Genomic DNA, 13,695 nt, shown 5'->3' on the forward strand with positions numbered 1-13,695 from the left:
GTGTCCATTCCCTGTCCATTTACCTTAGATCTCTGGGCCCAGTTTGTACCATAGCCCAGGAGTATACTTTTCCTTCTCCTTGTTCTTGTTCTGTTGGCATGCCTGAGGAGGCCAGGGGAACAGGCAACAGCAACGAGGAAGAGGAGGAGAACTGGGGATCTCTAGGGGTCACAGTGGGGCACCAGCTAGAATGTGAGCCTTGGCAGCTGCCTGACGATACCAACTCCTCTACAGTGCTGGACTGCATAGAATGAGGCAGGTTCATATGTTTCTACTGGCAAACTCTTTGCAGGGTTGGTATCCTGAACCCAGGGAAAGAGGCAATGCTACACTTACATCCAGATAATTTATGAGTGTACCTTGAACATAGCTTTACTTGCTCGCTTGCAGTGCAGTGTAAAAGGCGTTATTACTCCTTAGCCTCCAAGTTAAACAATACTTAAGGGACAAATTGGGGAGGGTGGTAGCGGAGTGGGATAGCCTTGTTGCAGTGGGGCTTCATTGGGACTGGCTTGTTTCTCTACAGAAAACCACAACCAGCGCGGACGGCCAAGCTGCACAGCAGTGGAGGACTATGAGAGCGAGGGTGGAAGCATGATAAGCCAGACGGTTGCCATGGCTATTGCAGGAACCTCCGTCCCGCAACTCACCCGTCCCAGCAGTTTTCTCCTAACATCATCGGTACAGAGAAGTGTTTTTCCTCTAGAACGCCTGTGAACAGGCAAATGTTCATGTCCCGTGTTTGCAAGGCAGCAAGAGTGGGTGGCAGTTCTGATCACAGAACAGATGGCACTACTCTCTCTTGGAACATAGAGGGTGGGTGGGAGGAGGTGACGGATAGATTGCACTGCAGCAAAATTATCTCTGTTCCTGGGAGATAGTGGTGTAATAATAAACTCTTTGGCTGCACATCAAGATTTAAAGCCTCGCTTCTCCATTGTGAAACACATTGGGGGGGGAATGCATTTTTAGTTAAAATTCAGAGGACTTGCATTAGGTCTGTTCAATCAGTTTGAGTATTTTGGTGCCTACTGATGTCTATCCTGTGTAGATATTGTGTGCTCCTTTAGATGACTTAGCATTTTACATTTGTTTGTTTTTTAAAATAATCTTGTGTGTTTTATACTTCATTATTGCGAATCACTTCAGGATAGCAGTGTGAAGCAATGGTTAAAATGTAGCAAACTAACTAAACTATTTAATTAATTAATTTTAAATGGATTTCTATTCCATTTTAAAATATATTTCTCAAGAAAGCAGATGATAGATAGATGATAGATAGATAGATAGATAGATAGATAGAGGATAGAAGGAAATAATTGAAGTGATATATAGTTCACAGTGATCCACTTCATGGCTATGCCAGTACTTAAAACCAGTGTAATAATTTTCTTATTTATATAACTTGGCTGCCCCATAGAATATTTAATGCACAATAAAACATATTACTACTACTACTAATTAATAATTAAAATAAATTCAACCAGACTCCTTCCAGAAGAACAGAAGAGTAGCTGGTTGAGTAATATTCCAAGCAGAAGAAGTGGTCCTGATTCTAACTGGTTCTTCCTCTGTCTTCAGACAAATAGGCAACATTCAACATTTTCAGCCGAGTCAAGTCGGAACCTTCTGATCTGCCTCTTGTGGGTCCTGAAGAACGCTGATGAAAATGTCCTACAAAAATGGTTCACGGACCTTTCTGTGCTGCAGCTTAACCGTTTACTGGATTTGCTCTACCTCTGTGTTTCTTGCTTCGAATACAAGGTAAAGTAACTGCAAGACAATTACGCTCACACGTTTTTCAGAGAAGTGAAAGCAGTTTACATGTGCCTGATTGATGGGCGATCATGCACATGCTCGTCGCTGCCAGCCTAGAAGTGGCCGGAACATGGGGCAGGGCGAGTTTGGCTTATTCATGCTCTGTCAGCATACGCAGGGGTCAGGAACAGCACCCTCACACAAAATGGTTTCCGCTGAATTCAGAACCACACAACCATTACTCAGTTAAAAGTGGATCTTCTAATAATGTTTCCTTCGTGTTTCTCACCCTTTAAGTCTCCACCAAACCAAATTCCCATCAGAAAGGGAAACTAAATTCCTGTTTTCGAGCTTCTGGAGTCTTTGCCCTGCTTTGCTCAGCATACAATCCTTGCTTGGGATTGTACCCACTGAACATTATTGAGAGCCGTTGAGTTAGTACCATCTCCTTCCTGTTTGTTTGGAAGGGTCTTTCTCTGCTTTGCTGAAGGAACAACTGATTGATTCAAATTTCTCCATGATTCACAATTCTCTAGTTAGCCAAGGATAGGCAAGAAAGCAAACGTAGGATGACTCAACACTACCAGTGCTATTTTTCTAGGAAAACGAGGTGCCGGAACTTACCATGAATGCTTCCCTCATTCTTTTAGAATGACAGTGGCGTCCCACCTGAGAAGTGCCGGAACTGAGTTCCGGCAAGTTCTGACTGAAAAAGAAGCCCTGAATGCTAGAAATATATACCACTTTGTAGCAAGTTTAACTGTCTTAGCTTCCCCCAAAAGAAAGATTAGAAGTAGAAATTGTGGATACTGCAAATTCTGTGTTAGATATAGGAAGCTGCCTAAATAAATTGTTTTATTTGTGTATTAAATTATAATGGGCTTTCTTTGTTTTTAAAAAGGGCTGACTCTTGTTTCATGTTCTATCCTCTTTCTTGTGAACTGTTCAGGGTAAGAAAGTATTTGAAAGAATGAACAGCCTGACGTTTAAGAAGTCAAAAGACATGAGAGCGAAGCTTGAAGAAGCTATACTTGGCAGCATCGGGGCGAGGCAAGAAATGGTACGGCGAAGCAGGGGACAGCTGGGTAAGTTGACGCTTTCCCCTGACAGAAGGGGCTGAAATGGGAGGCCCCCTTCATGCACTGTGCTAAGGCGGCTCTGTGTGATGGACAGGGAGAGCGGCTGCAGTCCTCCTGCAAGCATTGACCCCTGCAGTGACAAGGCAGGCCAAGCAAAGCAAATCTGCCTTGTGCAGGCTCAGGCTGAATACCAGAAAGAGGCAGAGCTTGGATGTTGCTTCAGCAGCAGTCAGCCTCCAACTGAGTCCTGTATAGGAGCAGTGATTCAGTCCGCTTTTCATGAAAGCTGCCCCATGCCAGCAGTTCTTTACTCTGACAGAGCAGGGGAAACATTGGTTGTACTGGGCCCTCTGCAGTGGCGCCCTCTGGAGTCAGCGATGTGACATTCCTTGATACTGAACTAGCCTTGAATTTATGAATAGTAAACTATTCTGATAGTGCCAATGACATATTATAGTACAAAAGTGGGGAACTTCTGACTCGAGGGCCAAATATAGCTCTTCAAACCTGTACATTTGGCCCTCAAGGCTTCCTCCAGGTGATGCCCATTCAGGACCCTGGCTCTCACTGACTGTACTCCGCACTTCTTTGTGTGTCCTTGCATTTTGATGGTTCCTTTTACTACAGTGGTACCTCGGGTTAAGTACTTAATTCGTTCCGGAGGTCCATTCTTAACCTGAAGCACCACTTTAGCTAATAGGGCCTCCTGCTGCTGCCGCACTGCCGGAGCACGATTTCTGTTCTCATCCTAAAGCAAAGTTCTTAACCTGAGGTAATATTTCTGGGTTAGCGGAGTCTGTAACCTGAAGCGTATGTAACCTAAGGTACCACTGCATTTGGATGGAATTGTGTATGTGTAAAACCAGTGTCTCTCCTCCACATTTTGTGTGCGTGTGACTGAAATGTAGCCTAATGTACAAAGGGAAATGTTACATCTGTTGTCCAGCTCCCTTTTTTCTCAGGCCCCTGGTCCACCCCTGGTGTGTGGCCCCTGGGAAGGGTGTTTATGAAGGAATGTGGCCCTCCAGTTGAAAAAGGTTTCCTTCTCCTGTTTTGGTAGATAGTGTTGATTTACTCACACGTTTGCTTGGAAGCTGGTTCATTTTGTATTGAAAGGATTAGTCAACACTGATGATAATTAATTTTAAAGTGCAATAATCATTTAATGTGAGGTTAACCATTCATTGTGTGCGAAGGGTGTAGTCGTGATACCTCATTTAATTCGTCAAACGCAGCAGTCAAAGATAAAAAAGTTAAAAGCAATTTTTTAAAACCTTTGCTTGGCAGAAAGAAGTCCTTCCGGGAGTGCCTTTGGAAGTCAAGAGAACCTGAGATGGAGAAAGGATATGACTCACTGGCGACAGAACACGGAAAAACTTGACAAGTAATGCTACCTTACCCAAAATAATAATATAATAATAATTTATTATTTATACCCCGCCCATCTGCCTGGGTTTCCCCAGCCACTCTGGGCGGCTTCCAACAGAACACTAAAATACAATAACCTATTAAACATTAAAAGCTTCCCTAAACAGGGCTGCCTTCAGATGTCTTCTAAAAGTTTGGTAGTTATTTTTCTCTTTGACATCTGGTGGGAGGACGTTCTACAGGGCTGGCGCCACTACCGAGAAGGCCCTCTGCCTGGTACCCAAACATTTTAACGTTGAAATGGCCAGTTGGCCAAGATAGGGACTGCCTTGCTCCTCACAGTATGAGCAGGTCTGGACCTGAACTGAGATAGGACTAACCTCATAAGAATAGTGCTATCACACACGTGTGTTGTTTATTTAAAAGAAAAGGAGGTTGCAATCCTACACCCACTTCCCTGGTAGTAAGTGTCATTAAACTCAATGGGACTTGCTCCTGACTAGACTTGTATAGGATTGTGCTGTAAGGGAAGATGACCAATGCACTGATAAGACGGCTATAGGATGCTTTAAGTTGCAGCCAAGAGTAACTAGGTGTAATTGCATGTGTGCCATCGGTCACTTACTCCATTAGAGCATTCTGGAGTTCTCCAAGCTGACTCCTCTCCTATCCTAATCTATCACTTTGATTATTTTTCCCACATGTGCTGTGCTTTTAGAAGCCACAAACCAGCCAGGTACTGTAGCTCTGGTGTACTGCTGTGTTTAATTTTTCCCCCTGTTGTGCGTCGGTACTTTTGCTATTGCAATTCTGGCTTTTGGCGCTTGGCAGCAGCTTTGTATGCCTGCCTGCCTGTGACTTCAGTGGTTCCTTTTGTTGTACGAGTGCCTGCTGGGGTTTGAAATGGTTGGGGTGGGGTGTTGGTTAGGTGTAGGACTTACGGTTGCAGCTTTGCTTGGCATGCTTTTTGTCTTCTAATAAGGCTCTGAGTGCAGGTTTTGTTTGACTGAGGTGCTTTGCAGAAGGTCTGTGGGTTTGTTTGTTTGTTTGTTTGTTTGTTTTTTGCAACATGACCTGGCTGTGAAGTGTGAGGGTGTGTGTGTATGCTGCTACAGGATGTCCCTTCCCCCCCGCATAGCGCTGGGCACGCCTGAACTTTGGTGTGAAAATTGCAGTTCCCTGACAGTCTAATTAACATTACATCTTTTTGATGTAGTCTTAATTTGATCCCGGTAAAAGTTCTGGAGGTGTTTGGTTAAAGGGTCCAGCAGCCGAAATGCAAAAAGGTCACATGGCGTATAAGCTGGAGGCAGGAATAAACTAGAGATCTGTAGATCTCCTTTTAAGAATTCTAGAGCACTCTCCTTTTCAAAGCCTTTGCAGCACCTGCAAGACCAGGGCATTCACTGCCTTCTGTACAATTCAGTTTTGCCTAGCACAATGTGAGTGTATGGACAGTGCTCTTAAAACAGATTTAGCGCTGGAGATGTTCATCCTTGTGCAAGATCTCAGTCCAGCCTGCTGATGCATCGTGTTTTGGGCTCCTGGACAGCTTTCTCCTTTTCTGCCGAAGGCTCTGTCTGGCTCAGAAATAAATGTGGCAAAATGTGGGAAAGGCGTGACTCAGTGGTAGTGCATATGCTTTGCATGTAGTAAGGTCCCAGGTACAAGCCCTGCCATCTCCAGGCTCTACAGAAGCTTTCTCTTCATGTAAGGACTGCAATAGAAGTTGCCCTTGCGTGCGCGCACACACACACACCCCTAGAGGGAAGGAGGAGCTTGATGCTCCTACTAGGATTTTTAGCAGGCAGCTAGTATTGACCAATTGAATTATTATTATTATTATTATTATTATTATTAGTTTATTATCATTCCCTGCCCATTTGGCTGGGTTGCCCCAGCCACTCTGGCCAGCTTCCAACACATACTTCAATGGAAGTCAAGTGGAATAATTAGGACTAAATTCCACTTTTCCAACAATGTGCCCCCCACCTCCCACCGCGCCAGTAAAAATGATGTTGGTTGGTCCGTTGCTAGCAGTGCTTATTGTCTGCTCCAGATTGGTGCATACAGTAGCATGTTCTGCTACCATTTATGACAGATCATTGCCGGCTTTTGGGAAGCATGTATGGTGGGAAGCAGGACATCAGCAGGACGTTTCATACATCACATAGACATTTCCACTGGTACCTACTACCTAGTAATGTTCGCCAGAAATTTATTCTCTTAGCGCCACCATGTGTTCACATCATAAAGTGCCATGCTGTCTTCACTGATGTAAAGATGAAGATACTCATTTTCTTCAGTGTAGCCCTAGTTTCCCTTACCAAACTGTGTTTCTGCAGCACACTTTGTAATTTTAATCCTTTGGCTTTCATGAGGAAACGGTGGGCACCATTAGCAGGAAAAGACCCCATAACTTTATGAAAGGGAGGATATATACAAATCGTGTTAAGTTAGGATTCAAAGAACTACTTCAGGAAGAGCCATAGATCAGTGATAGTGCACATATTTTTCATGGAAGAAAAATCTCTTGGTTTTTCGAGAGAAGAGGGCTTCCTGAGACCTTGTCTCAGTTTGTCCATCCAGTGGGCTATTTTTCTTTGAAGAGCTGCCCCATTCCACATCACAAAATGCTGTTGAAAGTCTCCTCTGTTTTAGTAGGCTTTTGCCTGGTAGCACAGCAGGGACCCAAGCAACCTTCTGAATAGAAGTGGTTTGATAAGATTTGGGAGACCATAATTTCCTACAAACTTAGCAAGTGCAACAATCCCACTGAAAATTTTTAACAGTGCCGTGGTTTCAGTTTATCTTCAAGCTTCTCATCAGATTCCTATAAAATACAAACACACACACACACAATCTCAGCTGTTAAGTAACATCTCCTTAAGCAAGTGATGGGGAACCTGTGGTCCTTTGTATGTCAGTGGATCCCAACTCCCATCGGATCCAGCTACTATGGCCAACAGTTCGGGATGATGGGAGTTGTAGTCCAACAACATTGGGAGTGCCATGGGTCCCCCACTGCTGTTTTTCTCTCACTGTACTCCCAAGCCTATCACTAACATGCTAATGTGATTTCCTTTTTCTCTTTCTCTTTTATTATTCTGCTCCTCATTTTGTTGCAAGCATTATTAGCTTTATTTCATCTTAAAGTTCTTATATCATGTAAGCCATTGGTCCATCCAGCCCAGTAATATCTGCTTTGATTGGCTGTGGATCTCTAGGATCACAGGCAGAGGCCCTTGACCATTGGCCATACTACCTGGGCCCTGATAGGAGCTGGTCTGATAACATCTGGAGGGCCAGAGGTTCCCCATCCCTGCTTTTGTATTGAGCCTGTTTTTGGTGGTTCCCGCTGCTAAAGTGTTCTGCTAGAGCATGGTGATTATCTGATAAGCAATCTTATTTCTCCAGCTACAACAAAAAGTTTCTTTTCCTCGTTTCTCCAAATTTATTTTTAATGCTTTTTTAGATCACGGGCTGAGATAGAACACGAGGCTCTTATCGATGGCAACTTGGCAACGGAAGCAAATCTGATCATTTTGGATACTTTGGAGATAGTAGTCCAGGTAAAGATGATAAAGGCCATTTTACAACCTTCCCGGTGCTCTGAATGCCTGAAGAACGGATAGTAGGCAAGACTAGCAATACCCCCTGTAGAAAGTGTATTCTGAAATGGCCATTCTCTCTCCATTGCACATGTTCACAGTGCTTCCATTTGCTGTGACTTCTGTCTGCAACAGCCCTAAAGCTGACTTCCCCACCTCTCTTTTTTCCATTGTCTTTGGTTACAGACGGTCTCCGTGACCGAGTCCAAGGAAAGCATTCTTGGCGGAGTACTGAAGGTTCTTTTACACAGCATGGCTTGCAACCAGAGCGCTCTTTACCTGCAGCATTGCTTTGCTACACAGAGGGCCTTGGTGTCAAAGGTGAGTGTCCTGAGGATGGGAGGGCAGCATGGAGTTAGAATTTCACTTCAGTATTCAACTTGTTTTCTGATTTGGAAAGTGTTGGACCTCCACAGTGGTGGCCGGCAAACTGCGGCTGATGATGGCCTCCTTTACTGGGAGCAGGCGTGCAACTGGGTCATGTTGAGCCCACAATGATTGTGGTGCGATTAATTTAACATTGTGTTGGTGTTTGGGGTGCAGCCACGACTGCTGAATGCTTGTCTCTCGCGCTGTCCTTCTAGTTCCCAGAACTGCTCTTTGAAGAGGAGACGGAGCAGTGTGCAGACTTATGCCTCCGACTCCTGCGCCACTGTAGCAGTAGCATCGGCACCATACGCTCGCATGCCAGCGCCTCCCTGTACCTCCTCATGAGGCAGAACTTTGAGATTGGGAATGTAAGTATAGCACTGGGGTGGGAAAGCCCTTTTGCAGCCAAAGGGCCACATTTTCTTCTGGGCAGTGTTTTGAGGGCCGTATGCCAGTGGCGGGCAGGGCAAGAGGGAAAAGTGGGTGGAGCAACAAATCTAAATTTTAGATTTGTACAGTAGGGTAGCTTTTGCACACACTTGCTCATCCCTTTCTGTCCTCCATCCAGACACAAGGACACATTCCATCCAAGCCAAAATACAAAGAGGGTGATGCAGGGCCAGTGGGGGGGGGGAAGTATAGAGGACCAAATAGAGAGGGCTGGAGGGCCGCACTGAGGCCTCAGGCCTGAAGATACCCACCCCTGGTATAGTGTTTCTGCAAGCATGAGGTGCAGTGCCTATCCAAACTGGTGCAAGAGAGGACAAGTGAGGAGCACTGATGTTTTGAGGGTCATATATTTTAAATGGGAATAGTCACACACGGACCAAAAGGCTTGTGTCATCTTTAAAGGAGAACACTTTAATCTGGAGTTAAACAACTCAGCTATAAATTAATCATATGGATGGATGGAGTTCTGACTAGACCCCTTCAGGAGAATCAAACATGTTTGCTGTACTTTTTGGTTTGGGACTGCGATGCCTATTAAGCTGGTGTTGTCACCTGACGTTATTGGTGCAGTAACAATTTTTTGTTTGTTTGTTTGTTTCAGAACTTTGCCAGAGTGAAAATGCAGGTGACCATGTCACTCTCATCTTTAGTAGGAACATCTCAGAATTTTAATGAGGAGTTTCTGAGACGTTCTCTGAAAACCATTTTGACCTATGCTGAAGAGGACCTGGAACTAAGGGAAACAACGTTCCCTGATCAGGTTAGGAGGAATAGTACTTGACATAGATAAGTATGGGTTATTTTATTTCCTTAAGACCCACAATTTTCAGCTTACTTGCTTTTAGACTCAATAGGATGTTGATCCATATTGGAATTTCTGATGATGCAAAACCTGAATGTGAACATGGAGTGATACATGAAAATGTAATCAGATTTGGGGGAGGGGGGGCTTCAGGTCCCATAATCCTTGACCAATGGATGTGCTGACTGGGGCTGATGGGAGTTGAAGTCCAGCAACATCTGTGGGGCATCAGATTGGATATCCCTAGTATGGTTTTTTTTTGTGTGGTGAGGGTTTCTTTTGTATTTGTGTTGTACTCTGCATCACTCTGAAATCCAATCTGATGGAAGTTGGTCTAAAAATGTCTCACACAAAATAAAATAACAATAGATAATTGTGTTAAGGTTCTAAACCAGACAGATTAAATGGTGAAATGAACAACAGCAAAAAATGAAGTCTGACTTGACATTTCTAAGAAACTGCTCATCCACTCAAATAATTCAGTCCAACTTTGCTGGATGAATGAATGAATGAATGAATGAACATAGAATTAACAAATATTGACTGGCGATGAATGCAAAATTAGAAATACTGGAGGGGAACATGATGTCTCCCTGGCAGGATTCGTTTTTTAAAAATAAACAATGGCAAGCGATTTTCGCAATTGAATTCCTGTCAGACAAATTCGAAGTAACCAACAAATCCTTGTTTTGCACAGAATATTTGTTTCAGAGACTTTCCCTCCCATTTCAGGTCCAAGATCTTGTGTTCAACCTCCATATGATCCTGTCTGATACAGTTAAGATGAAGGAGCACCAAGAAGACCCAGAGATGCTGGTGGACTTGATGTACAGGTACAGTTTTACTGGATATTCTGCTGTCTTAAGAAAATTTGAGTAAGTAAACGTACACTGATGTGACTCTCCTGGGTTTTTGAAAACTAGAATTGCCAAGGGATACCAGAATTCCCCAGACCTACGACTCACCTGGCTACAGAACATGGCTGGGAAACACTCAGAGAGAAGCAATCACGCAGAATCTGCACAATGTTTGGTCCACTCTGCAGGACTCGTTGCTGAATACTTGAGCATGCTTGAGGATCGGAAATATCTCCCTGTAGGATGCGTTACATTTCAGGTAATGCTCTTTGTTTACAAAACTGCACAGCTGGGCTTCTTGCCTTCCCACAAAGCAATGATGTAAGCCCCCCAGAAAACATAGCGTTGTTTATATTAAAAGAACATTTTCCAAAAATTCATGTGATAGAATTGCATTGCTCCACTTTGGCTGCTGGTACAATACATTGGAGGCACATTAGCTAAAAGCTCTTTCTGTTATTAATTTCAGCCATGCACAAAGGAATTTGCCATACTTATTTACTTGCCCAATAATTCCTAAAGTAGTTTGGTTTCATGTTTCTTCTCAAAGAGGATAGGTCTTTGGTACAGTGGCTTTCCCCCCGAAAAATAACACCTTGTGGGTAAACCTATATTTCAAATTAACATTCTGCAGAGCAAAAAGAAAAAACTAAAGTTTAATTACATGTTACTATGTTCCATTAGAGTAGGACTTCGGCAGAATGGAAGCTACTTTGGTTTCAGACTTTGCAGCAGAGCATTGCCTGAACCTGGTGATGAATGAATTTTAAATAGTTGTTTTTTCAGTTTCTCTGGAACTGTAACTGCTGAAAGTAAACGTTATATATTTCCTCAGAACATCTCCTCGAACGTCCTGGAAGAATCTGCAGTTTCTGATGATGTCGTATCGCCAGATGAAGAAGGAATATGCTCTGGAAAGTATTTTACTGAAGCAGGTCTGGTTGGATTGCTGGAGCAAGCTGCAGCCTCTTTCTCCATGGTAGAAGAGTTTAATACATGTATTTAGTACAGTATTCCCTTATGGTTTCATAGTATATACGATCAGTGCCCTGCATTGGGGTGGGGAACCACAGGCCTGAGGGCCAAATGCAGGCCTCTGGATTATCCCCAGGCCACGCCCTTTCTCATGTCATGGCCCCCCCCCTGGACCCCACCTCTCACCTGCTCTGCTCAGCATCCTTCTCAAGTGTTCTTGAGCTTCGATAAAGCCTCTTGTTTGTTTGAATGGAGAGAGAGGGAGGGATGTGGACATAGAAACCTCTGGTTTGAATACAGGCTAGCATACACAGGTGAGAATCACATCAGTTGTTTCGCCCACTTTTGCCTCTGGCCACACTCACAGCTGGAATGGGGAATTTCCAGGTGTTAATGCAGGCCAGAAAATAGTTCCCCACCCCTGTTCTGCATGTAAATAAACACTGGGCGCAACTCAAATGCACAATGCAAAGTATAGAAGCTTCAGTATTTGCATTTCAGCTGCTTAGCTGCACTGAATTCAGTCGTTTAAGTGGCAGCAGCACTGACTCAAGTTGCTTGTGAACCAGCCCACATACTTTGTGCCGTTGGGATCATGGCTAAGCTGGTTCTCCAACATTCTGTGCTAAACCAGGATCCAACTGGAATGTGCATTCAGAAGTTGCTATGAAACCTTGTTCAGCACTGCAGTTCCTCAAATTTCTGTGTCATCAAGGTTGGCCTTGACCGTGTAGTGTTAGGAAGCTTCTGTCTGTGGATTGGAACACAGTTTTATATAATCTTTAAAAAGGCTCTCATTCCATGGGCTGAAGCAAACATGCTGGCATCCCAGCACAGCTGCTACATAAGCTGTTAGCTGCTTCCTTCACACATGGACCAGCACATGAGCTGGGAGTCTTAAATCAGTATTCATCTAGTTTAAATTGGCCTTTGATGCATGGAGTCTTGCAAACTTTTGGCAAAATGTACATTTGCACAGGTCTAACACACGACTGATACTTATACCATGTATTACTTGTTCCATCTCAGTAACCAAATAATCCCAAGCAAGTGTTTTAATTTCATTATTGTAATATAAGCATTATAATAACATATTGTACTCAGGCTGTTGCATGTCTGTTTTTTTGATGGATCGATAAAACTGCCTGACATGGACACTGTTTTGTAGGCTGGCATGTATGAAGCAGTCAACGAGGTTTACAAAATCCTCATTCCAATTCATGAAGCTAACAGAGATGCCAAGAAGCTTGCCACAATTCACGGTAAACTCCAGGAAGCATTCACCAAAATAGTTCATCAGGTAATGACTTAGGCTCTTGCTTGTAGTGTGGAGATCCTTAAAAGTATTTGTGTCATTTCCCCTTCAAGTTACATTGAAACCTCAATGGCAGTTGTTTTCCAGGTCATCAAAGCATTCAAAATATGGAGACCTTGTGGACAATATTGCAAAGTGTAAAAAATCAGCAAAACTAGGCAAAGAGAGCAATCAGATAAGTCCTAATTTTTCCAGAGCCATTCACCTAAGTCAGGTTACTCTAATGTAGTGTACTGCAAATTCATTCCTTGCTTGTGTTTTCCAGGCTAGAGACTGACTTCACAACATGTGAAAGTGTAGTTAAGGTGTTTTCATACTGTAATCCTGTTTACTCCCATTAGTTACTTAGCTGTAAGTAAGCAGGTATAATATTGCAGCCCAAAGCTATACATAGCTGGACAGCCTGGGGATTTAATTTTACTCTTTTGCATTTTGAGCTACCTATTTGGCAGGTATCTCTTTTTTGCTGCTGCAACATCTCTCTGCTTGTGCAAACCATGACCTGCATTGTAGAGGCTGCGTAGTGATGAATGACCCTACTTTTGGGTGTGGAGAAGTGGGCTGGAAGTGTCATTGAAAGATGGCTCCATGAGCCAAGAGAAGAGCCCAGTGGAGGCATTAAAGCTCCCATGTTCATCAACAAGGGAAGAAGAAGTGAGGCTGCTGCAAGCAGCCCTCTCCCATCTCACACACTCCAGTCTGTGCCCTGCCATGTTGTCGGCATCTACAGCATGAATGTTGGGGTGGGACGGGGTTCTCGCATGTATAGCAATAGAGACAAAGGACCCCTCTCTACAGACATTCATGCAGCACACGTGGATACCAAGAGAAGAGCATGTGACTCAATGCAGTCCTGCTTCTTCCGTGTTGATGAATGCAACAGCTAAATTTTCTATGGTATGTGGCGGCCAAAACAAGGGCAAGTTGGCACCACAGCAGCTGGGATCAGATTAGACTCTAAGCAAAACTTAAGGCACATTCCCAGGCAGTTCAGGCTAACGCCAGCTGAATTTAACCATGGTTAATTAACATGAAAGCTAATGTTAAGCATGCCCCCTTAAGCATTTGAAACCAGGATTTGAAGCTGAACAGTGGGTGCCTGGGCACAAAA

At 43.8% G+C, this 13,695-nt stretch overlaps 1 protein-coding gene across 10 annotated transcripts in view; it reads left to right on the forward strand.

The window, feature by feature from the left end:
• The window catches only part of DOCK7 (dedicator of cytokinesis 7), a 108,192-nt gene that overhangs the window by 79,452 nt on the left and 15,045 nt on the right, over positions 1-13,695 (forward strand). For 5 of the 10 annotated variants that reach the window (XM_053392198.1, XM_053392200.1, XM_053392204.1 and 2 more), the window contains 13 exons: positions 527-681; positions 1,582-1,764; positions 2,708-2,843; positions 4,125-4,221; positions 4,924-4,941; positions 7,681-7,777; positions 8,003-8,137; positions 8,401-8,553; positions 9,237-9,395; positions 10,170-10,270; positions 10,361-10,553; positions 11,130-11,273; positions 12,438-12,569. In XM_053392198.1, coding sequence (XP_053248173.1) covers positions 527-681; positions 1,582-1,764; positions 2,708-2,843; positions 4,125-4,221; positions 4,924-4,941; positions 7,681-7,777; positions 8,003-8,137; positions 8,401-8,553; positions 9,237-9,395; positions 10,170-10,270; positions 10,361-10,553; positions 11,130-11,273; positions 12,438-12,569 — 1,703 coding nt within the window. The remainder of the gene's footprint in view (positions 1-526; positions 682-1,581; positions 1,765-2,707; positions 2,844-4,124; positions 4,222-4,923; positions 4,942-7,680; positions 7,778-8,002; positions 8,138-8,400; positions 8,554-9,236; positions 9,396-10,169; positions 10,271-10,360; positions 10,554-11,129; positions 11,274-12,437; positions 12,570-13,695) is intronic. The other 5 variants (XM_053392201.1, XM_053392206.1, XM_053392202.1 and 2 more) reach the window with 1 other exon arrangement.

This window comes from Podarcis raffonei, chromosome 6, assembly GCF_027172205.1.
Source record: "Podarcis raffonei isolate rPodRaf1 chromosome 6, rPodRaf1.pri, whole genome shotgun sequence".
Lineage (NCBI taxonomy): Eukaryota > Metazoa > Chordata > Lepidosauria > Squamata > Lacertidae > Podarcis > Podarcis raffonei.